The sequence below is a fragment of the Parus major genome, chromosome 6 (genome assembly GCF_001522545.3).
Source record: "Parus major isolate Abel chromosome 6, Parus_major1.1, whole genome shotgun sequence".
Classification (NCBI taxonomy): domain Eukaryota; kingdom Metazoa; phylum Chordata; class Aves; order Passeriformes; family Paridae; genus Parus; species Parus major.
Genome location: NC_031775.1, coordinates 27873458 through 27898922, shown reverse-complemented (window position 1 = coordinate 27898922; position 25465 = coordinate 27873458). Strand labels below are relative to the sequence as shown.

The window sequence follows — 25465 nt, the reverse complement described above, 5'->3', positions numbered from 1 at the left end:
AGTATGGCTTATTGTAAGAGAGATAACAGTGTTTTATTGACCAGAGTATACAAAGTGGATTCTGGGTAATTCAGTATTTCTGGAATGACTTTTTAAATTATTTTGTTACATCCTATTGCAAAGTTGCATGGCCAGATGAGCTGGTAGCTTGTGTTGGAGGCTGCCTCACCTGGCTGAAGTGGGAGGGGACTTACTTAAGCACAGATATCTACAGCCACCTTTGGAAAAATAAGTTGGTTCTATTCTCATTGGTTTGTAGCTTGTTTTCCTCTTCAGCCCTCCAGTTTACTTTTAAAATATATTTTCTCTGATAACCTTATAATAGTTAGTCTTTTCCTAACAAAGGTTTTTTCTTTTCAGAGTGAGAGACTGGGATCTGTTCTTACTAAGGAGGTAGTAACTGGATTGGAGCTAATTTACTCATCTGTACAGATTTTAGTGATTTTTCAATGTTTCCTTACCAAATCAGGACCTCAAGCCAGGCAGATTGACAGCTGTTTTCCTTCCATTGGTGAGCAGTTATGGCTCGCAAAATAATGAAGGGGAATCTGTACTTGGATGTGTAATTACTGAACAGAAGCATTTCCAGAGAGAAAGCCCAGGAATGGGTAGAAAGTTGTGGAAAAGAGCCCTGTGGCTGTGAGTAAAAATACTTGTTAAGAAATAGCAAGGAATTTGCACTTGGTGCTCACAAACTCTCCTAAAACCAGTCAGCTTCCAAAATCTGCGGGAGATATGTGCAGGTTTGACGCGACAGAGTTGCAGAGTTGTTCTTTTCTGACTGCGAGTTGCTCAGTGGGAACTTGTCTGAGCATTACTGCCACAAGCAGTTCATCATCTGGAAGTTCATCTTGCAGTCAAGGAACAGAATATTATGTTGGAGTTTCTGCAGGTGTCAAAGGAGAGGCAAGTGCTTGTAGTTGTCACAGAACAGCTGATGTTTTACTTCTGCCCTTCAGGCATTTGACAATGTCCTTGCTTCAGAGTATAAACATCTCACCTGTTTATATATTTTGGTGTGCATTAATAACTACTGAGAAGACTATACAAGAAATCTCACTTGCTTGGCTCTGCTTCCTATTTTTTGTTAAACACTGCTGAAATTAACAATTACAGTAGCTTAAAAGCGTAACCAGGTTGCATAGCAGGAAGAAATTGGAAAGGAAATTTTTAAAAATATCCTCAACAACTATAAAATAATTCTTTATTTCAGCTGTTTAACTAATAAACCTACCATTCTTTAACATAGGTATCTGGTGTCCTTCAATGGGATAGAAATGAATTTTCATACACCACAAATAGTTAGTTGATATCTAGTCATTTTAAATTTTGTGGTTCAGGTGTCAAAATACAGGCATAAAATGTGCTGAGTGACTGCAAAGAAAGCCTTCAATTTTGTGGGAGGAATTCCTTATTCTGAGTACACTCTAATGTATTGTAACTATTTTTATGAGGTCAAATGCTTTAAGTAGTTCAGATTCTTGGACTCGGTGTTGTTACATGTGTCACATCTTGTCTTCCTAGAATGTAATTATTTAACTGAACATTATCTCAAATCAACTGTTTGTCTTTTTTTCTTTCTCCCTCTTCAATCACAAGGTGAACCAGAAATTAGGTGCTTGTCTCAGTGTTACAAGTCTCTTCTAGGTCTGGTGGAGCTCAGCACGGGGAGGCCATATAGAGTGAAAGAGAACAGTGATGAATTTATTTTGTTATAATTTTCACTGGTTATTGCATTACCAGTCACTGTCGCTGTTCTGTGGCCATAGAATAGCGGGAGTCAAATCTCACTTTGCAGGCAAAAGTGAATGTTAAGATAATTATCAGTGCTAGATAAGTGATTCTTAGTGGTGACCAATGATCTTAAAAATTGTCTCCATAATTTAAAAAAAAATGTATAAGCAAACATTTCATGAGGCAAGTGCAGTGCATGTATTCCCAGAGTTCTGTAATGGCAGCAGAGAGTAATAAGAGAATAATGGGAGTGGGCAGTGCAGCAATTGTCCTGGAAAAGCCTTGAGGATCAAACCTGGAATTGCCAATTCCCATCATCCAAATGAAATGACTAAAAGGTCACCTGGTGTATTAAGGTTAGAGGGAGCAGAGTGATGCTCTGCAAAGGCCACCTGCAGATCAGAAGTGATCAGGAGTAAGTCATCATTAGAAAATGGGGCATTTCCTTTAATACAGTCTGGTTAAAGGCTGTCTCTGTCAGAGTTTGGGTGACATAAACAGAATTTATGAACTATGAGTGTCTTCACAGATACTTTACCAAAAGTCAGTATATTCAGATCTATACTCATGTCATCCCTTTCCATTTTTAGATGCTTAGTTTAGAACAGAGATCATGTCTGTGCACCCTCAGATCCGTTTGATGTTAATGGGAGCTTTAGCTTTTCCTTGTCTGAAGGAAAGAAAAGAAACCTAATTCCTTAGAAACCTGAGGCAGATACATAGAAATATTTTTAGTCTTTTGTTTGTTGGATTTTTTAAAATTACAGAAGCCATCTAAAAATATATATATTATAAATATGCATATGCACTTTTTATGTATAAGTTGTGCATATATATAAGTACATGCACTTAATAAATAAGTGCATGTACTTATATATATAAATATAATGAAAAACATCACTTGCTTTACTTCAGTTAAATATATATGGAAATCTGATGGATAACAGGTTGACTATGCATTAAAAAATGTAGATATTTGCAAATACAATAAATGACCCTTCAGAAACTGGAATTGACTCACTTGAAGTTCATCAGCAGAGTCAAGAAATAACAAAGTTGATGTTTAGAGAGCAATTGCAGAAATCTGTTTCTAGGTTCCACAGTACTTAAATCACACATCTGTGAGAATATATCAGGAATAGTCTGTACAGCAGCTTGTAAACTAAAAACAATCACTTTACATAACAATATAAGTTACATGTGAAGGGAGCATATAGGATTACAGTGTTCAGAACTTCTAATGCAAACAAACATGTGGTTCATCTCCACTGTAAATCTCCCTCTTTCCAACCAGTGATTTCCACTGGTTTAAATCAAATGCACATTTACAATAGGATTTCATTGGACTAGTTAAGTGTACAGCAAGTAACTTGTGTAAGTCACAAAGTGCTGCTCAGTCCCATGGTATTTCTGTGAAATCTGGAGTACAGTTCTGTTTGAGCTGTGTAGTCTGTTCTTGGGGACTATGAAACACACCAATATGGCAATTACTCTATTTTTGGATTCAAGATTTGCATATAGACTGTAGATCAGATTCTCTCTATGGACTTGTACATATAAATAAATGAAAGTTTGGAAAGCTGATGTGCATTTTGCAAGCAAAGTGAACATTAGGGAGCTTAGGCTGCCCCTGTTAGTGCAGGTACAGCCTCGGGGCTGAGGGCAGCACTTCCACACCACACTCCTGGAGGTCTTGCTGGGCTCTGCTTCTGCTCTATCCTGGGATGCTCACATCAGGATTAGCATAAGGAGCACCACTGCTGACACACTGGTGCAGCTTCCTCTGCAGGGAATGCACTGTTCCAGGAGCAGGAGCACATTCCAGTGCAAATCAAAGCAGAGGAGGTGGGGACCATGGGGTCTGCCTGAGCTAAAAAGCTGTGGCTGTGCACAGCAGTAAGGAAGAGCAGTGACTGTCAGCTTGGTGCAGGAGACCATGTGCAGTGATAAATACCTGCACCAGTTCTGCTGCACAAACAGAGAGCAGAGGAAGTAGGACAAGAATAACACTACCAGCAAAGTCAGCTCATGGGAGTAGAGTAGCTGTGAGTATTTGGCTAGTGTGGAATCTTTAAAGTGCTTGATTAATGTATGTTATTTACAGGTTTGAGAACCTCCCAGGAAATATGTGGTCATACTATCAGAAACATTAAGCAGAAAAATTGGCTGAGTTCCAAGCATGTCTTTATAAATATATATAGTCCAAAGCAAGATTAAAATGGTATCTAGACAAGTTTGAGTTGAGTCAGTAATTTAGAGTGGAAGGGAACTCTGGAAGTAATTTGGTCTCAGATCCAGCTAAGTCAGTGCCAAGCTGGCTCAGATGGTTTTCTGAACACAGCCAGGCATTGCTCGTTGATAAAAAAGGGTTTTTTTCTTCAAATTGTTTTTTCATTTTTGCTAAATAGTGTGTGACAGACTATGATGTTACACAGGAAGGGGAGGGCAGGGCAGCAGATCTATCTGATTTCAACCAGTTAAATAAAAATAATTCACAAAAAGACAAATTTAGTCTTCAGACTAGCTGAATAATATATCTGTAGGGATGGCTTCAGATGGATTAAACTTTCTTTGTGTAGCAGGCAGTCCAGGCTGGAGGCAGTTTTAGCCTAAAAACTCTTAATTAAATTGCATCAAGATTACATCTGAAGTACAGACCTGCTGGAGAGAGAAAGTAATATTAAATTTCTTCATTTTGGCTACAGTGGGTGTTTAGCCAAAACATGGGACCATCTATGATAAATTTTTACTCCTTGCAAAACAATATCTGAGAATTCATTTTTTTAAACAAGTTTTTTGCCAATCTTGATAAACGCTTGTGTTTCCACTGGAGTTCTTGAAGCTTTCACTATTGGAAGAGAATCTGAAATAGGAGGTATTCTAAAAATGTTTGTAATAAAGGAGCAAACTCTTGGCTGCTCTTGTGAGCAGAAACATTCAGATTCTTGCCAACTGATGTGTAGAAGTGGGTGAGGAACCAGAAGTATTGGTTGGATATGATTGAAGTAACCAAGAGTTGTAATTAATTCCCGAGCTTTAAAAATAGCTGCTAGGAGGAACAGTTTTTATGATGGGTCATTAAAGCAATATTCCCTCATATCTAGTAATTGTAGTGAAAATAAATGAGATTTACCAGAAAATTAAGAACCTGATTCTCACTAAGAAGAAAAAATTCTACAGAGATTAGTTTTGTTTCTGAATTTGTTTTAACAGATGGAAGCAGTAACCTGTAAAGGCACTGGAAATGTGTCCTGGACACAATACACATTTTTCTGCACATTCAGAAATGGTTTAGTGGAGCAAAGGGTTCTTTTTTGATTTTGCCAAATCCTCAACCTGGTGTATAACTCTTCAAATGCTGAGGTACGCATTTTAAATCTGTAATAGAAAATACTCAAGGAATGTTGCTGTGGCTGCAGGAAGAACAGTGTAGGGAAAAATGCTGTGTGGGTTTAGACAGATTTTATCCTGGGCCTCCTTTTCAGCAAAGCAGTGGTAGAATGGGAGAGGTGCAAGCAAATTCTTTTCTCTTTCTTCTCTTCTGTCCATATCAGAAATAAATATTTGACATTAAGGCTTGGCACTCTATCTTATTTTTTATTTTTGCATTTTACTGAGGAGTAATTTTACCAACCAGCTTCTGAAAGAGATTATTCCTTTTGAAAGCTAGATTGGCTTTTTCTTGCTCTGTGCTGTCCTGATGACTGGTGTCTAGCAGCTCTACAGATTACGAGGTAAGCTTCAAGTGTTACATATTGACAAATGCAAAGTGCAGGAGTATAAACTTTCACTGTCAATAGAACAGATGGAATTTTTTTTTTTTAATTTCTCTTGAGGCAGCAGCATAAACCCAGAATAGGTGAGCAGTGGTTAATTTGTCATTATTGAAGAGTAAAAATTTTGCAAATAAATAATGAACTTGAAGTGTACAGTCATTTTTTTATGAATCTATAGGTACCATTTCTACATGACATTTATTAAGGAAGGAATAGCAGTTGAGAGTGCTGAATGAGCAGGCAGTCAGTAGCTATCAATTGGTCAGAAATACTTGAAAGCAATGCCTTCTGTAAGAAAGAGAGTGTGGTTGACATGCAAAGTGTGCAGGAGTGCACTGTAGATGCAGACAAGCTGTTTTTGAGTTTCTATCACTTTATCTCTTCCTCAGCATATCTTTCAGTTTTTTGCGTATTGCTCCCATTTATCTTAAACACTTTGTAATGTGAATGTTGGCTAGGGGTCTTATCTAGTGTGGAGATTTATTTTTAATTGGTTATTGTTAGTAGTGCAATTTTTTGTTATTTAAGAATTTCAGAAAAACATATTTTAGCCACGCTGCTTTAAGGTTGGTATCTCAACTAAGTGAGTGTCACTGAAATTTGGAGGCATAACTTTGATATCCATTTCAAAGTGTCTTATTGCTCACTGGAAAAGTTTTATCTTTGTATTAATTCATCTATGTCTCCTTTTTTGATACTTATGAGTGTCTGTATACCTCTACAATTCTTTTTCTTTTTTAAAGAAAGCACAGTTATTTGTAAAAGAGAATTTGAACTTCTGTTGGAAAAAAAGTTGTTTACCTAAGTAGAAACTTAAACCAAGAAGGTGGCCTAGCTTGGCTCTAGTCCTCTTTAGTCTCCTTCACTCTCTGTGTAATAAAACCATAGCTCTTTCAATAATTATTAACAACTCATTAGTTCATGTTATCATTATATTCAGGTTATGATCCTTGCATGCCAGTTTTAACCTTGTATTGCTTTCTATGCAAAATACTATGTCAACTTAGAAATGTGTCCTTGTATGAAAATGGCAAAAAAATCGATGCTGCTTCTGCTGAAAGCATCTAAATTGCAGTTAATTTTGATGTTTGTCTGACTTAATAGTGTAGATTTACCTGAGGTTTAATTACTTTGCAATGCTCTTAATCAAATGGTATGAAAGTATTTAAGTCACAGGCTGGTTTTGTGGACTTGGGGGAGTTCATGAGGAAGGGCAAGCTGTGCATGATGAACACATATGTTTATTCATTATGATTGTCTTTTGGTGTAACTCCTAAGTAAAAAAAAAAGCATTGATAGTTTTGCTTTCTTAGCTCCCAAGTTGTCCTTTTTTTTTTTTCTTCCCATTTTTCTTGTGAAAAAGGGAAATCCTTTCTTACTATATTATAATATATGAATGGATGTCTCTACCAAAATGTAACACTGTACACAAATAACTGAAAATTATCAATATTAAGTTACATCCATTGGTTTCTTGGTAGTTGATGTGAATTAATTAAGTTTTATTATTCAGAAGTCATGGGAATGGGGAAATTAGAAGTGTTTTGCCGTCACAGTGAAGCCATGGATTTACAAACTGCAATTTTCTAGTCCAGATCTGATTTTTTTTCCCTAATCTCCTTTCCCTTCCCATCTCTATATACACTATCTTTTTACCCCTTTATTTTCCCCCCCTATAACCTGACAGAATATAATTTATCTGGTAGGTTTTTTAGTGTGTTGTAGAGGTTATAAAAAATACTGAACTCCAGCAGGAAGAAAGTGGCTGTATAACCTTGGGAGCAAGCTGATGATTAAATTTGTAATTTTGTATCCTGAAGCTTTGCTGTTGGGAATTTTGTTGGGTTTACTCTTCTTTTTACTGTGAGTTATTTCATCATTCATCACATTGCACATAGTTTTTTTCTGTGGAGTCCTAATGACTTAAGCCTGTACGTTTTCAAATGAAATATTTTTTAAAGTAGCACTTCAAAAGAGAAACCCCAGACTTTTGAACACTTAGTTTTGAAAGTGCCATTTATGAGCAATGCCTTTTTTGGGCTGTTTCACCAATGCCCTTACAGTGATGATCAAAAAAGTAAAGTACCATAGTCTGAACCAAGTATTCAAATTACTTCACAAGTTTTTATCAACTTCTTGGATGCAATTTTCTTTTTCTTTTATAATAAGAGTCATTGAAATCATTAAATAAGCTGAATCATTCCTACCTTCTTCAGTATGACTTTTTTTTTAAAGTTGAATTTATTTCTCAAGTCTTGTACGGTATTGACTAATCCTTTGTTCAATTTTCAATTTAATGAGTGAGTTGTGAATTCTTTGGAAGAGGTAATTGGTCACAGTCCCAAACAAGCTGTGTTTCTGGTGACAGAAGAGAGAAGGGGAAAAGGGAAGTAGAAACATGTTGCTTTATGAAATTCCGTGGGTATTTTTCATATATATTTCACCAACTATCAATAAAATATGTTGCTAATTTAAAAATAATAGTGCATAAAACCAGAGTGTATGAAGTTATAGTGAGTGCTGAAGTAAAAGAAGTTTTTAAGCTTGACATAATTTCCTATTCATTCTTTCACTTACCTTACAAAAGGGAGATGAGGACATGGTATATATTATTTCTCTGAACCAGAAGATAGTGAAAAAAATAAAGGTCACAAGGAATGAACTTTTACTTCCACTATGAGTAGTGTTCTGCTTCTCTTTTAACTTTTTTTGGGGCTTACTCCTAATAAGCCGTTTCTGGAAGAATATTTCTTTTTAGCTCTTTTATGTGCTTTAATGTTAGTGGTTTGAGATTTAAAATTAGTTTCTGGAGAAGACGTAGTTACACAAATTGTTTTCTCATCATTCAGATAGCTGACTATAGGGAAAGGAAATCCTACTTTTTATTAGGCAGTTATGGTCATGTTGATTGTGTGGAAAGAACACTGCAGACAAAGATCCCTTCTATGAAAAGTTCAGCTATTTGGATTTTCATGAAGTTTTTTTAGAAGCTCGGTTGCAAAGCTGGCTGGTATGTGGATTCTAATTTACAGCTAATGACCTGTTTCTAAATTATTCTTTAAATCTATTGGGAATTGATCTTTATGTGTATTAAAAAATAATGGATTATTTTTCAAGTGCAGGGGAGATAGAGCTGGCTATTGATTTCTTTTGCAGAGTGAATTGTCAGTGTTTGACTGAGTTGATGTAAAGATATTTTCAGTTTAATAGTTGTGGCAATTTTTATAAGTGATGGTCGTCAATAAGAGAATGAAAATCTGGTTTCTAGGTGTGCTGTTGTCTTGGTGCTACTAATCAGATGTGACACTGAGCTGCTGTTTCACTGCCTGCCAGCAACTTGTGCCCTATAACCATAAATAAATTGATTTGATGTGATGTGTTCAACAAAATAACCAGAAATAGATGTATGGTCATGGAAACCTTTACTGGTTGTATAGTTGTGTGTTTATACTGCAGCATTTTGTCCAGAATTTAATTGAAAACAACTCAGTGTGGTTTGGCTGCCTTTCTAGGTACAGAAAGATTATTATATACAAAATGTTGGCCTTCTTGCAGCAATTATTTGGAATAAGTTAAATATAAATCCTCTTTTCTCCTGGCCATGGTAACGTAGAATTTCAGAGAAGTGTTGGTCTGGTTTTACCGGGCAAAGGGTGGGGCTGGGGCTTGTACACAACAGGAACTTCATTTTGATACAGATGGGTCTTCTGTTATCTCTGAAGAGCTGTTAAGATCACGACTTGTTTTACTACATCTGCTTTAGTTCCTTTGGGCTTAGCTAGTTCAGTGGGAATGTGGGACTCTGAGCACTCAGTGGGTTTTATTCAGACTTGTGCTTTGCTTGAGTAGCCATCTAGCAATTAATGATGAGAAATGTACCAGTAGCCAAGAAAACCGTGTTTCTGCAGTGCAGAAATAAAAACCTCTTCTCTTAAGTTCTATAATATTTTAAATTGTATGAATATGGAGGTTCTAGGTGCACGTGAGGTCCCTGTTGCTTTGGCTGTGTTATTGAGAAGAGTGTAATTTGTATTACCTGCAGTTTTAATGCTTTGTTTCTGAGAGAGTAGCTTTTCTGTCAGAAAAGTAACTTCTAAGCCCTTTAAAATGTGACTTTTAAGCCCATTATTGAAATCTAAGAGTTGCTACTTTTTAGTGAATATAAATTATATTGTATATCTTATTTCCATGGAGACTAGCCTCTGTGATGTATATTCTTTTAATCACAACGGATAATAGCTTCTCATATTTTTATTTTTGATGGCAATACCCATGTCAGTATTCAGATAGTTAATGCTGCTGGGTCCAATAGTCAAAATTGCCAAGCAGTTTCTCTGTGTGGAGAAAACTCTTCACTGTGGCCATTATTTCCATTATAAAGAGCTGATAGTCCAATATTTGGAGTTTACTGCAAGAAGATTAGTAGTAGCTATCTTATCACCATTGATTAAATACTTCCAAGATACATATAAGTAATTACTGTTTTAGAGAGTTTACTTTTAATGTATATACTTGAATGTTTTCAGGTTTTTTTGCTTCCATCTTGGAGATGGGCAAACCCCTGGGTTGACCTCTCTCATGTGCACATATTCACAGTGCATAAACTCACAGGCTTTCATCAATCTCCTTTATCTGTAATTGGCAATGCAGTGATTCATAACAACATAAAGTTTTTATTGGGATGAATGTCACACATGGTATTATTAATGAATTTGGTAACCTTGATTCAGTATTTCTTTTTAGATCACCTGAGTTTTGCATAAAATATTTATATGATGACCAAGTAATGCTCAAGCACTATTGGAGGAAGACTTTTTCCTATCAAAGGCTTATATATAAAGGTGATATAACAATAGGAAAATAAAAAAATAGATCTTTTCCATTTCTTCAGAGCCAAAGGAAATCATCAAAGTTGGGTTTAATCAAGACTAAAAGGATGTCAATGAGTAACAGCACTTAAGAAAGAGCTATATTGGTGTTTGTGCTAAATTGCTCTGCAACGAAGAGATCCACCTCTAACTGAAGGCCTTTATTTTACCTGCTTTTGACACTTCGAAGTTAAATGTAGGTTTTCTGCTGCCTTGTTTGTCTTTAACTCCTCCATTCAAGTCCTGTAATTGCTGTAAGAATGCCCCAGCAATTCATGATAATTGCTAAACAGTTTGCTTTTTGCATGTCCTGTAACCTGCTTTACCGTGCAATTGAAAGGTGCAATTTTTTAGGAGTAGTTTAGCCTGAGTATCTGCAATGTGTCAGAAGTATTTGGGCAAAATAAGATACAGCTCCTCATTCTGTTCAGTAACAAGCCTCTTCTGGATTTTGCTGATGTCAAATGTTTTCAGTGCTCATCAGGCAGACATGCAGATGTTTAATTTTCCTACGATGAATTGTCACATTTATTTTCAGACAAATAGCTCATGATGGTGAAGTTAGACATGTGCATAACATTTGCAGTATTGTGGCCTTAATGAATTACTGTTTTAAATATGATCTAGGTCCAATATGTAACTCATTTCAGAACGAAATTACCATCATATTTTGTAACTTGTATTTTTTGGGTTTTACAAGTTATTGTGTAGAACAGAAAATTAGTCCCACTGGCTTGCTATTTAAGATGACTAGTAAGAAAATATCAAGACCTTTGTCCATAACTTCTTCCTAAAAGTAGAACAAACCAAATGGGAAAAATGCAGTGTCCATCTGAGATCGTTGTCTCCCAGTGCACACACTGGAGTTCACAAGACTGCAAAGATTAACAGCAAAAAGTAGAACATCCCACTTACCATTTTTCACTGGTTTATAGTCATCAAAAATCTGGTTTTCCTGGTATTTCACAAAACAGCTGCTGGCTATTCGTTCAGTGACACTCAATGAGGCACCAAGGTGTAGCCAGTCCTGTAGAGCTGCTCCAGCTGATAGGGTATGGAATGCACAAATACGACAAAAATGCAGAAACTGCAAAATGGCCAATGCTGAATCAAAGGAAAGAAGCTGAAGAACTTATTTTCTGATACTGCACTAGATGTTTTCTGATATTTGTACTAGAAAAATTGTGTGAATAATTAGTCTCAAGATGATTTTGAGTGTTGGCTGATTGCTGTGTGTTACTGCTGAGAATTGTTTTCAGGACAAAGTGTGTTGTTCAGAGGTTTTGGAGAGAAGGGTGAGAAGTGTGAAAAGTTAACTTTTCTTAGGGGATTAAGCAAGTGAAGATCTGCTCAGGACAGCTGTGAATACAGAAAAACCCTCCTGATTTACGGGGTTTCAGCACAGAGTAAGCGCTGCAGTGGAAGAAGGCAGCACACCAGGTTCAGCAAAAAACAATTAAGAGTGTCTAAAATTTTAAGGATCAGCCTGGTCCAAAAAGCCACTACAAACACTCCAGTGAACATTGGGTAGAAGTAAGGAGTGGTTTAACTAGCAAATAAGTGGCACAGAACAGAAAGAGAAATTAAGAAAATGTGGTTGAAATTTTATTTTTATTGGTGATATCTCCTTATGGTAAAAGTCTTTTCTAGTATCTTTTCCAAACTTACTTTGGTTTTGCATGTTAAGCTTTTAATAGTATCATCAAATTTCTTCTTTCAGGCAAAATGGACATAAGAATATCTTTTTGGCACTTGTTCAGTTAGGACTGTAAAAGGAATTGTGAAAAATCAATAATTGGGATTGCTGTTCAACAGGATTTTTTTTATAAGCAGCAGATAGTTTCCTTTTGATTTCTTATTGAAAATTCTAGTCACACATGTGTATATATATTTAAATGTTTAAATGTATTGATAAATTGAATTATTTTGTAAAAAAACAACACACACACCCTTCACCTACAATTCTGTATATCTGGAAGAAATACGTATTCATTCAATGTATTTGTCTCATATGTTTTGTTAAGACATTAAAAAAAGGTGGGGACAAATTAAAATGTTTGTTGAAATTTACTGGATCAATATAAACCTGGGAAAAATAAATCAATATAAATACAAAAAAAAATAAATCAATATAGAAAAAAACAATATAAACCTGGTGGAAAAATACATTAAAATTTCCATTTGAATAAAACTAAAGATATGTGTGTCTTTGGTATGGAGGAAGGATCACATAGCAAGGAAGGAGTATGTTAGTTGTCATAAAGTCCCGATACAATTTGTGGAACAGTAGCAATTTTAGATTTAGGATTTAGATTCAGTTATGGAAAAAATTAAATCAATTTTTTAGTCAAGCAGTCTTTTATTAATTGTTTGAAAAAAAAATTCAAAATCAGTAAATTAATTTCCAAGCTTGTAAATCTGTTTTCTAGTACGTGTTGGTTTCTTAGAATGGTATATTGCTTCTAGCTGTAATGTATACTGATGTTTCAAGTAGCCAGTATATTGTCTTTTACATTACATTGCCATCAGTCTTTTTCTAATCAGTGATTTGTAATTAATGTGTCTTTCTAGTGGGGAGGAAAATAACTTAGGTAAATTTTCTATGTAGATTTAATTTGATTACAGATATTATTTCCTTCCTTTTCATTGTTTGTCATACTGTATAGCCTAGTTATTCCATAAATATTACTACAGCTTTTTATTTTATTTAAACCTGCTGTCAGTGTGTTTCAACATTTCAGAACCTGCTGAAGGACATACACAGGTTAAATCTGGAGATGGAGGCACATCCACACATCTGCATCATTACACCTGTGCATGTGTAAGACGTAACAGTGACCACAGTTTATAATAAGGGCATATTTTATTGACTCCTGAGCTATTTAAGCATCCCAAGAACAGGGTTAGCTCTTGAATGCTCAGAAAACATTTCTCTTTCTCTAATTGGGAGTTTTCTCTGTTCCTGAGAAATGTTTCTGTCATCTTGGTTTCCTTAGGTTTACAACAGAACACGTCTCGGGTTATCCTGCCCCGTGGACAGGAGGGCTGGAGAAGAGGTTTGGAAAAGACTTGTGCTACACTGGCACAAGTTCCCTTTTTAGGCTTCAGGGCTGTGTCACACAGAGAAGAAAAACATCTAGTCATTTTCTAAAGCATAGATTGAAATCTTCCCGGAACTTTAAAAGAAAATTACTTTATTTCCTTTGTGTCCAGTGTTTCTAAGGAGCAAATAATGAGTTTGGTGATTCCCATTTCCTTTCACTGCCTCTTCTGCCCTGTAAATAATCTCACACTCTCTTTGCTGTGCAGGTCATATATAATAACTCCATTCAGTAATAGGGTGGAAAAATGCAATAATACTAAAGTCAATGTTTTAAGGATGTTTGCCAAAAACCTTTTTTCAATAATACAAATAACTGAGTCTTCCAAAGAGAAGAAACTGCTTCCCAATTTTGGACTTTAATGTTTTGGGGGGTTTTGACATGAAATATTCCTTCCTCTCCTCTCAGCGTGCAGGGTTCTCTGGGAGAATGTAATACTTTACAGACATACTCACAGACGTTTTCACTTCTTTTTCCTCAAAATGCATTAGACTATACCTTGCAAGAATACCTAAGATCTCCTTTGGCAACTCCGATGGTTTGGCCAAAAAAATCTATTTTGTTCTATCATAGAACACTGACATGGCTTCAGTTTCTGCTACATAAAGTGTGTTACATATCCCTGATGGGGAATATGAACAATTTGGAAAAGCGGTATTCTTCTAGTTGATGTAAAGTCTGTAAAATAAAAAATTTTATTTGTACTTGATCAAGCTTTTCTTAGCATTTATTCAAAAGAATGTGACATGCTTACTAAATACTAGTAAAGATTCATGAATGATGTTAATGCTTACAAATAGTTAAGTAAATTTAGAATATTAGAAATTATTTTACGGTGTAAAATTAAGCTTACAAAAACAACCATTTCCTTTTTAGTTCCTGAAAATAAGCAGTTTGGTTTAAAAGCAGAAGTGTTATGCTCTAACTTTCCTGCTATGGCTTAACGTTGTGATTTTCTATTTTTGTATGCACTTAAGAGTTTTTAAAGTTTAGCTGAATGATGTTGCACTGCTGGTAAGAGATTGTCATACAGATTTTCCTAGATGTTGTAATCTCTGTATTTATTAATGGACATTATGTCTTTCCTTAGAAATTCTAAGTGGAAGTGCTGTATCTAATGTTAACTTAGAATCTACTTATGAGACTTCAGTATTACTGGTGGCATTCTTACCTCTGAATCAAATAATAATCTAACTTCATACATGGTTTTGGAATAAATAGTAAATGAGATGGCATCACATTTATCTGTTGTCTTTAAAAAGGATGTTTATTTATCATCCCATTGTATTTGTAAATTATTTCAGATTGATAATTTCGTGAAGCATTTGAAGATTAAAACTGCATCATGTTTTGACCCTCATGCAAATATTTGGTCATTTAAATGATACTAGCAAGCTATAAACTTCTAATTAATCACTGTGGAGCTGTGAAGTTCAGTTCATGTTTGAAAAGGTTTGGAAAAATTGATTTTCACTGACATTCAATTGCTGGGCTTTCAGAACAACAAGGCTGAGACAAGAAAAGGGTATGAGACACAAAATAATTTTCTCCTGCATTGTGTTTCCAGAGCCATACATCCAATATTGAACTGAAAGTAGCAGTGGGGTTGTGCTCTGCAGTGCCTCGTACGCTGGTGCATACAAACAGACTGATGCCTGTGCTGTGGAATCAATGTTTATGGACTTTGTCCTGTAAAAGTCAAGTGTTCACAGCTCCACATCAAAATGTTCTATTAATTTTAAAGTTAATAGGCATCTCGTGTCCTCTTGTTTTATTGTTGGCGTTTGGGGTTTTTTAAAATAATAAAACACTAAGGAAATTACTTTTTTTTTTCTCCAGGATAGTCATTCCTGTTTTGTTGCATCTTAATCTCAACAAGTATTTAATAAATAGTCTAGGGGATTGCTTTTTTTAAAGCTTTTTTTTTTAAAAAAAGGTACATTTTCTAAGCTCAGTGATACAGTTTAGCTCTAACTATTTCAATGTAAAATGCACTGAATGTATGCCTGTCACTGACAATGAAGTGCTAATATCTGCTTTGTCTTGCTCCTTATTTAAATAACTACTAAGGTTTGCAGGACCTTGTAAAACAGAGCTATTAATTAGACCAAATTAAAATAAACTTGCTTTAATGTGATATAGCTAATTGGTTAAAATTTCCCTTTCTCCTGGGTGCAGCTGTTAGTTTTTCTCCCTTGCAGCAAGGTTTCTTGATAATAAATATCCTTTCATTATCAGCAATTTTCTTCTAACCTCTGTGTCACTTAGCTGATTTTCATCCTCCTCGTGTTTTGTGTTCCAATAGGGTTTGGCTCTTCACATTTATTATCAAGTCTTAATCTGAGGGGGAGACAGAAAGGCATAAAGTAACTGTGCTGGGTATACAAAGATGTTTGAGTTTCTGAGTGAGCTTGTTGGGGTGGGTGGTGTTTGAGAGCTCCAAATGCTCTTCACCTGCGTTCGTTGTAGCCTGAGATAGCGCGGTGTTTCTCACAGTTGCCAGAAAGAAGAATCAAGGAAACTGTTCATCTGGTTTGGGTTGATAAATAAAACCACTTTACCTCATGAGAAAGCTTGTGACTGTGCCAAAGTTAATAAAAAGTTGAGATGAACTTTGCTTGTTATGTTCAAAGGCACTCTCCTTCCAAAAACAGCTTTCCATCAGATACTGCTGGAATATTGGAAGTCTCCTTGCCATCAGTGAGTCATACGTGTTGTAATCTGCAGGCCGTGTTCCTGCATGGGAGCCAAATGTTCAGATACCTACATATCTTGGGTCCCAGCTGTCCCTCATTTCTTTCATGTGGTCTTTCCCTGGAGGAGGAGGGAAGGGTGAAATGCTGGGGATCACCTCAGGGGTTTCTAGTCTTTGCACTACAGAATATTTTCACTGTTAAGTCATCCACTGTGTAACTCTGCTCAAAGGAGTCATTGGATTCAAAGGAAACTCAAGAGCATCAAGAGTCTGTACCGACAAATGCTTTAAAAAAGAGCTTTGGTAACTTTTTTTTCCCCTTTTTACTGTCTAATTATGCCCTTTCTCCATATCTGCTCACCATGCACTTTGCCATGATTGCATGTACCAACAGTGGTCAGAGGTCATTGCTGCCTTTCTTAAAAAAGATGTGGCAACACCAGCTCTTCTCCTGACATTCTCTTTCAGACAAGACTTGTGACTTTCTGGAAAACTTGTATCACTTTGGGCCTTTCTTTGAATGGATGAGAAAATACCAACTGTAGAAGAAAGGAGTAGGTTTGTCTGAGGTGACCCCTGTGACAGGGCTGTGGTGGCCACCTTCCTTCAGTAGTTGGGTGTTTTTCTGCTCTGCTCAGAGACTGAGTGGACAAGAGTTGTCTCATGTAGCGAACACACTCACAGCAATGTCTGTCTCTTCAGCTGCCATGCAAAGTTAACAGGATGTCCACCCTGGACGGGCCATGACTCCCAAACATCTTTTCTTACTAATGAACTCCAGTTCTGGGCTTTGAGATACAGATCTAATGTAAGATTTCAGAAGAAACTATATAGTCAAAATAGATGACTTCCTAAAGGAATGTAATTAAATGGCCAGAATAACAGGGTGTTAAAAGGAAAGCCATCTTTAAGTTTTTGTTGGTTTTTTTCTTTCCTTTCATGTTCTGAACATCCATTTCTTTCCTGGAATTCTCTCACTAAGCAGCTTTCTACTTCAGTGCACTAACAGAAATTAGGGGGAAAAGTGGTTATAATTTGTTTTTCAGCCCTTTGTAATTTTCATGTTTGTCAGCATTCCTTAAATGCGAGTTTACTTCCTGCTCTTCGTTATGATAGTTCCTCTTCTATTCAAACACAATGATTTGGAAATATTTTTTTGAGCTTAATCGCTTAGAGCAAGACTTACAAAGGAACCATCATAGGAAAACTGAGATTTGAGTACTTGGACTCCGAGCAAAGCTCAGAAATAATGGTTTCCTCATTGTTTGATAAGAATGTGCAGTTATATTATTGTGATCTTTGGATGTTGTTTTTGTTGCAGCTTTGTGTGCTGCCAAAGCAAATTCATGTCATTTGTGTTTTTGACAGTTAAAATATTCAATTAGTGTTGTTTGAAATTGCAGTAATTGTTCATGTTGTTTCCATACAGCACATTGCAACATTTGTGAATTGCTAGCTTAAAGCTATATTGCATATAAATAAAGGACTAAAGCAGAAGAGTAATTCAGGGTTTTTTAAATAAAAAAAGTTCATCTTCTTCCACAGACATTTATAATACTTCTTCGTTTCTTAACACTTAGCAGTTTATTATTTAAATGTTCTGAAATTTAATTATGTAACAGTAGTTTTGCTGTAAATGAGGATGGCATTTAAACAAACAAACAAAAATCAACCTGAAAACTCCATCAGGGTTGTTTCTGTAGGCAACTATTTACTTGTTTCATTCTGGAATAACCTTTAAGTCTTGGAACTGCAATTAAGCTTATATTGGTCTTGTTATTGTTACATACATTACTGGGTATTAATTATAGAAGTTTGAGAAAAAAGAGTAGGTGCCTGTGGGAAATGCAGAAAATAGTGAGAAAGCTTAAAAAGTTAATACAAGTCTATTTCCTCAAACACAGTGCAGTTCTATAGCAAACTGCCAAGCAGCACAGCAATTTTATTTCTATAAAGAACTGAACTACAATTAAAAAAAAAAAGATGCAGTGCTGTTAAGATTATAGGAAAGAAGTGACAGCCATGCAGCCAAGGAGAGAGCCATGGACTGAGCTGAATAATCCACTTCCATCTGTGGAAAGCCATTGCACAAACTGAGTAAACAGTCACATCCTCCAAAGAGGAGCATCAACTCCAGACAGTTCAAACATCCACAATTGAATAGCAGCAAAGTAAATGCAGAAGGCTGGAGGAGAAGGCTGTCTACCTGAACTCAGTAAATTGAAACCAAATATAAAATTTCCTGTGGAGGTTTCTACACTGACTGCCTCTCTCTTCTTGGAAATCAAAAAAGCAAATTAAATTTCTATCCTTGAAGCTGAAACATATGAAGTCTCCTTTCAAATAGAATATTTGTTGATGGAATGATGGTAGACAGTAATTTGGAATTGTCTAAAAGGAATGTGCTTTAGGGGAAGAAATGGTATTCTTAAATTCATTAAAGACTGCTTTTATTAGAAAAAAAGTTGCCAAAGATCTCAGACACTGAAATCTGTAAATAATTAATCACTTGGTCTGTCATATGAAAGTCAACTACAGAGATTGCACCTCAGTTGTCCTTTTTCATCGTTTTTTAGAAAAAGATATTTGAGGTTATTTGAGTTAAAATGTAAATTGTATTTCTTTTGCAAGATAAGTATGAGGAAAGAGTTTGAGTCTTTGAAGAAACTTTTTAGGCTATTGTTAATTGATTGAGATTTGTTGATTTGTTCTAAATATCCTTTAGTAATGTTTAAGTACATAAGAGTTTTGTTTTTGTCACTCCAAACACCATTTTTCACAGAATACTGGAGAACTATTCATAGTGTTAGGTTTTATAAAACAACTGGGCTACATTCAAAGTGATACCTAGATATTCAAATAAAATGGACAATGAGCTTGTGTTTAATAGTAGTATTTGATTAAGGACTGGGACTTTTGTGAATACCTCCAAAGATGTAAACTTTGTTGGCAGACAGTTAATCAATTAGGTGAAGTCAATGGATGTCCTAATGCATTTTTCAAATAATAATTTGTTTTTAATATTAAAATCGTATCATTTTATTTAATTTTTATTTAAATTATTGATAGTAGCCATGAATCCTTGCAGTCAGCTTTACTGAGATGCTTCTGATTTCTTTCTCTGCAGGCAGAACTTGTGAAAGGGAATCTGCAAAGCGTTGGGCTCACGCTGCGCCTCGTGCAGTCCAAGGAGGAGGATGCAGGGCACGTTGTCATCGAAACTGTGACTCCAAACTCACCTGCTGCAGCTGCTGATCTCCAGAGAGGAGACAGACTGCTGGCAATTGGCAGTGAGTGATATGTCATATTTCACAATAAGGTCCTTCTTGTCATGTATGCAGTTTGGCTAATCTCCCTTTCTTAATAATTATTATAATTCAAGTTGTGCTTGGCACTCAAAAGCCAACATTTATGTATTTATGGTCACTTAAGGTCTTTGTTTGCTTGATTTATTTTCTTGAATATTTATTTACTCCTTCATAGGTAAAAGGCAAAAGAAGCTTGAATAAACATTTGACAACAACAAACAAAGAACAAATCAAAACAATAAAAACCCCAGCCAAAACATTAATGTGACTGGGCTAGCAGGAAGTTTAACCTCTTACAGAGGTTTTACAGACCAGAGCTTAAAATCTGAATAAATTACTTCTTTTGCTTAGATACTGCCTAAATTAATCCCCGTTGCAATACTCCAGTAATTTTAAAGGGTTTTCAGTTCCTTTGAAGACATAACTGATGATTGCTTTAGAACAAAGGAAAAGTCATTTTTATGTGATCCCCTGCATGAGGACTGTGTGCTCATTAAGATATTTTGGCTTGCACGTAATTTGGAGATACATCAAATGGCTCTGCGAAGTTCTGCTCAGGAGTATGGTTCAGCTCACTCCAGCCACACTGATAATGTAGCATTATGCTCATATTTCAGTAACATTAACAACTATTTTCATTTTAGCCTGCTTCTGTTACAATTGTGTTTAAAGATACCCATCTTGAGTCCTTTGTTACATGTCTACTGCTGAAAAGTCCAAACTTTACAGTAAGACCAAGGTTAAATCTGTTTCTATATCAAATTAACATTACTAAGATTACAGTATTATTAAGGACAGCAAACTGGAGTATTTATGTAGTTCTTTTTTCCAGCTCCATATTTATATGAATAAAATGGAGAGAATCCGTCTGTTACATTTCAGTTAAGCTCTTCTGTCATAATTGACTTCCTTTGTTACTGAGCAACAATGTGTTTGTTGACTATTTTTTGGTCACTTAGATTATTATCATAATTAGAACTTAATAATGTTTGTCTTTCTTTTTTTTTTTTTCATAGGTGTTAAAATCACATCAACTGTCCAAGTGTTGAAGCTTATTAGACAGGCTGGGGACAGAGTTTTAGTCTTTTATGAAAGGCCCGTTGGGTATAATCAGCATGGCTCAGCACTGCAGGATGGATTTGGACAATTGGAGGACACAGCTTTCTTGGCACAGGCAGAAGATGACCAGAATAGTTTAGCAGTAGATACTGACAGCAGAGATTTTGACTCAGAATTTGAAGACTTAGCTTGTGATGCACCTGACCAAAAAGAAGATCTGCCAACAACTCCGAGTCCCAAACGGTCAGTAGTAATTCTTGCTGCTGCTAAACCTCTTGGAACTATATCACCCATCCTGAATCGAAAACTGCATTTAGGAGGTTATCAGGCAGCATCAAAAACACAACAAAAAGATGGGGCTAAAGTGGTAACACCTAAAACTGTTGAGGTTTCAGATGCATCACAGCCATTGGGTAAGCAGTCACAAGGATCTGGTACTAAGCCTCCTGTGCCACCTAGGCCACAAATTAAGCCTGTTTTGTCTACTAGTGATAGCCAAAATGTGTTAGAAACTGCAGGTGTATGTTCTGATAAACCAGAGAGGCCACCTCCACCTGCAAATAATGGAGAAAAATCTACGGAGAAGATAATTAAAATTAGTGATCAGATAGAAGACCCAGCAGTATCAAAAGTAGTAACAGCACCAAAGCAAGATACGTTAAAAGATGGACTTACAGAAAACGCGCGTAGTGGTAAAGATAGTGATGATCATCGAACGTGGGAGTCACCAGAAATTCCTTACAAAATCCGTCAGGGCCGATGGCCGATGACGAGAACATCCTCCTGTCTATTTGAAGTAGAAAAATACCATAAGTACCTTAATGTTGCACTGTGGTGCAGAGACCCTTTTAAAGCAGGTGGTTTTATCTGCTTAGGATATGCAAGCATAAAACTTGAAGAAATAGCTTTAGATTGTCTAGCTACATCCTCGATGGAATTTGTTAGGAAGTTTCAACTGGCTGCTCCTACACCTAAAGCAGCAGTCACCAGAACAGCGTTGCGGAGTTTGACAACCCATAAAGGTTTCAATGAAAAATTTTGCTATGGTGATATAACTTTACAATTCAAATATTTAAAAGAAGGTGAGATGGATGATTCAAGCTTATTTCTGGAGAAAGAGAGGGAATGTCACTTGGAAGAGGAAGCTCGTGCCCTTCAGAAAGAGGATCCTTGCTTGGGACAAGTTCTCACAGACAACAAGCATAACTTTCAGGATACTCAGTTTCAGAATCCAACTTGGTGTGATTACTGCAAAAAGAAAGTATGGACTAAAGCGGCTTCGCAGTGCATGCTCTGTGCTTACGTTTGCCATAAAAAATGTCAAGAAAAATGTTTAACCGAGATGCCCTTTTGTGTAGGAGCTGAAAAGCGGCTCGATCGAACTGTGGGCAGCAGCAGAGCGGAGGGACAGGAGGCTCCTGCAGCCGCCTCCTCTCGGGTTGATTCCGAGGCCAAGTCTGGTAACAGAACTACAGGTCTGACCAGGCATATCATCAACACGAGCACCCGCCTGCTGAACCTCCGGCAGGTGCCCAAAAGCCGCCTGGCCGAGCAGGGGCCGGACGTGGCCGAGCCTTCGCCAAAGCACACCCCGAACACGTCTGACAACGAGAGCAGCGACACCGAGCTCAGCGGGCCCAGCAGCCCCTCCAAGCGCGCCGTGGGCACCGGCATCAAGCTGGTCCGCAAGGAGGGGGGCCTCGACGACAGTGTCTTCATTGCTGTTAAAGAAATCGGGCGGGATCTCTACAGAAGTTTACCCACAGAGGAGCGTTTTCACAAGTTGGAGTTTATGTTGGAAAAGCTGCAGAATGAAATAGACCAAGAGCTGGAAAACAATAATTCGCTCGTTAAAGAAGCAAAAGAGACAAGCGAGCCGAGGAAAAAAGCCCTGATTTCTGCTGCGCTGGCTAAGTCGGGTGAGAGACTGCAGGCCCTCACGCTGCTGATGATCCACTACAGGGCAGGCATTGAGGATATAGAGTCCCTGGAGACCTTGTTCTTAGAGAAGCAATCCAAAAAAGTGACTAAAGATTCTGAGGAATCCAGTATAGCAGAAGAAGTGGATAGTGAAGATGGCAGTCTGACGGAGGCTCCAACATTGAACATCATATCAGAAGAACCAGTTGATCCACCTCAATCAGTAGACTGATATTTACATATTTAGTCTTTGAAGGAATGGACTAAAAGAATACTTTGCACTTAACTCCAAACACACACAAATTAAATTAAAACACTGGTATAATGTTCGTGTCCTGCTTCTCCACAGTTAATTGCTAATAGTGGTTCTTCTCCAGCTACGGCACCATCATTTTGTTAAACCAGCTGGTTAAAACTACACTTTGGGGTTTATATTGGAAATTTATTTTTAATAACTTATTTTTATTTTTTCTAATTATGTAATCTTACCATTTCACATCAATGTGTGTGGTTTCCTTTAATGTGTTACTTGCCCCCACTTCCCCTCTCTATATTTTTTGGTTTTTTGTTTTTTTTTTTTAATTTTTTTTGTTTTTTTGTTAGTGTTTTCAGCAGGAAACAGGCAAGGTTTTCAAAATGTTTTGTTTCCATTGTATGATGAAAACATTATAAGCTTGTTGCATGCCTAAGCTGATGACTGACACTGAAGTCACCGAGGGGCCAGGCTTGTGTTGTTGATCAGTTTTATTGTATGTCTTCTAGGTAGTTGTGTATTTTTTGCCAAACATATCATGAAAGCAAACAAAAGGTCTTTCATTTTGTCTGTTATTAATACTTACTGAAGTTACCATTGCATATCATTTGTTTTCCATGTTTTTGTTAAATACAAGAACTTTTTGTAGTTTGTATTTAACACAAAATGTAGTAATGCTATGCTAAAAACTAAAAATCCTCCTTAGAACTTTGGACTACTGTTAGATATCAAAGTATAAACTGGTATCTCATAATACTTTAATTGGGAATATTTTGAAGGTAAGAGGCTCATTTCCTTCCAGAACAAAATCATATGTTTGTGATGTTGTATTATCTGCTAGCCTGATAAAGGAAAGTTGTTCTTCACAAGAGTTGGAGGTTTCATTGCCTTCTGTGAAAAAGCATGTAATGATGGTGTAAGTAATATAAAGAAATTAATATTTTGCTGCAGACTATCATTTTGGAAAGCGTAAGGTGCAAAATACAAAGTAACTAATGTTCTCTCAACACTTTTGAGTAATCTTAGAGTGGTAAGTTGCATTTGGCTTCTCAGACAGAAGATAGAGTCTGAGCAGAAGGATCACCTTTGTCAGCAAAATGTCCTATAGTGTATATAACATGTTTTATTTGAGTTAATTTGTGAGTCCAGTAGAGATGAGGAAGAAATTCAGCCAGCTGCTTTTGAAAAGAACTGTCTGGTCTTGTGCTATGTGTAAATTGTGGATCTTAGCATCACCTGGCTAAGGCCATCGTTCTTATTTATTTCCTGTAGACATGTCTCTGTTTCATCTTCTGTGTTTAGAAATTTTGTATAAAATATCATTTTTATTTTAGGTACTGTGCTAGGTACTTGTATCATTATCACTGGTATTGCTGGTAGTAGAAAAAAAAAAAAAAAAGCCTTTGTGGGAGTGGAGTTTGAGATGGTAAAATAACTCCTTTAGTTCTTGAGGTAATCTGTAATGTACCTCTCCTTTAAATTTGCTTCTTGGTTTAGTTTGTGATGGGCAAAATTAAGAAGCAGTGGTTTTCACCATGGAACAGCGTGCTTATGCTTCTAAACAAAATGGTTACTGCCAGTCATGCAACTACTTGCACTTTTTTGTGAGTTCTGGGCAGTTGATACTACTTAGTTGATGTATGGAAAACACTATCCATGCTAAAACAGGCATGTGACACACTTCTGAAATTAAGCTTCAGCAAATAATCGCACAAAATTAGCTTCCCTTCTTGTCTAAAAGTTATTTAACCTGTACTTGCTTGAGATGCATATTAAGACTTCCCCACTCCATTTTCTCAGCGGCTTACCATTGGTGGTGATCTGCATTCAATCCCATCAGTGTTTGCTCTTACAGACTACTACAGAGGTTTTCAAATATATCCAAGTGCTTCATTTAAGCCCTGGTGCACATGAAGGAGCTGTGAAAACAATGCAAATACTGATTTCAAAAACACTTTCATGGTTTTAAATTGACTCGTGTAACACAGTGGGTAAGAAAAGCTGGATATCGTTTTCCTCGCATAGTGTTGCTAATGATGATGATTGTAAGAGGTTAATTAAATGTAGTGCAATATTTTTAAATATACCGAATGGAAAAAGGGCAAAATAGTTGTATTTTAGTGATAAGAAGGAAAACATAAATTCCTATCTGGCATTATTTACAATAAGCAGTGAATCTCGAGGGGGAAATTGTAATACTACATTCCTGATGTAATCTTTGCTTCATGCTTGACTGTAAATAGCTGAAAATAAAGAATACCACAGAAAACAAGAATATCTTGACTTAATGATATCTGAATAGGTGGCAGCTACACACATTTGCAGAAGACCTGCCTAATATGATTTTGTTGGCTATTATTTTATCATGAGAATAAGCTTTAATAAAATAGTTTTGCTAAATTATCAACTTTCTTGTATTGTGTCAATGTTTTTTAAACACCTCTATTGCAGTAGCTTATCTAAAGCCACCACTTACAGGAAGGATCTTCAGGGGAAAAACACATATTGCATTATATAAAACTACTGATAACTGAATTGATTGCTGAGAAATTTGAAATAAAGCATCTGTGGAAGTTTACAGCTGCAGAGGAATAAGTAGTGGGAGCGAATGAATAAAGTGTGTCTATCACACTTGAATTGACACAGATCCAAATATACAAAATAGTAAAAATCCACATAAATTCCAGAACAGAAGGAGGATTTTCGTGTATTTTCTGAGTGAAATTTTGTCCTGTCACCAAAAAAGGTTTG

General features: G+C 36.3%; 1 protein-coding gene and 1 long non-coding RNA gene across 2 annotated transcripts in view; one reads left to right on the top strand and one right to left on the bottom strand.

The window, feature by feature from the left end:
* The window catches only part of PDZD8 (PDZ domain containing 8), a 52309-nt gene extending 27188 nt beyond the window's left edge, over window positions 1–25121 (top strand). The window contains exons 4-5 of the mRNA XM_015633321.2: window positions 19302–19464; window positions 20499–25121. Of these exons, the coding sequence (XP_015488807.1) occupies window positions 19302–19464; window positions 20499–22693 (2358 nt within the window). The 3' untranslated portion in view covers window positions 22694–25121. The remainder of the gene's footprint in view (window positions 1–19301; window positions 19465–20498) is intronic.
* Window positions 15408–21295, bottom strand: LOC117244627. The gene is made up of 2 exons (XR_004498071.1): window positions 21217–21295; window positions 15408–16293 (listed from the first exon to the last, which is right to left on the bottom strand). It is a non-coding gene; the product is annotated as an uncharacterized LOC117244627 (long non-coding RNA).
* Window positions 25122–25465: the final 344 nt, after the last annotated feature.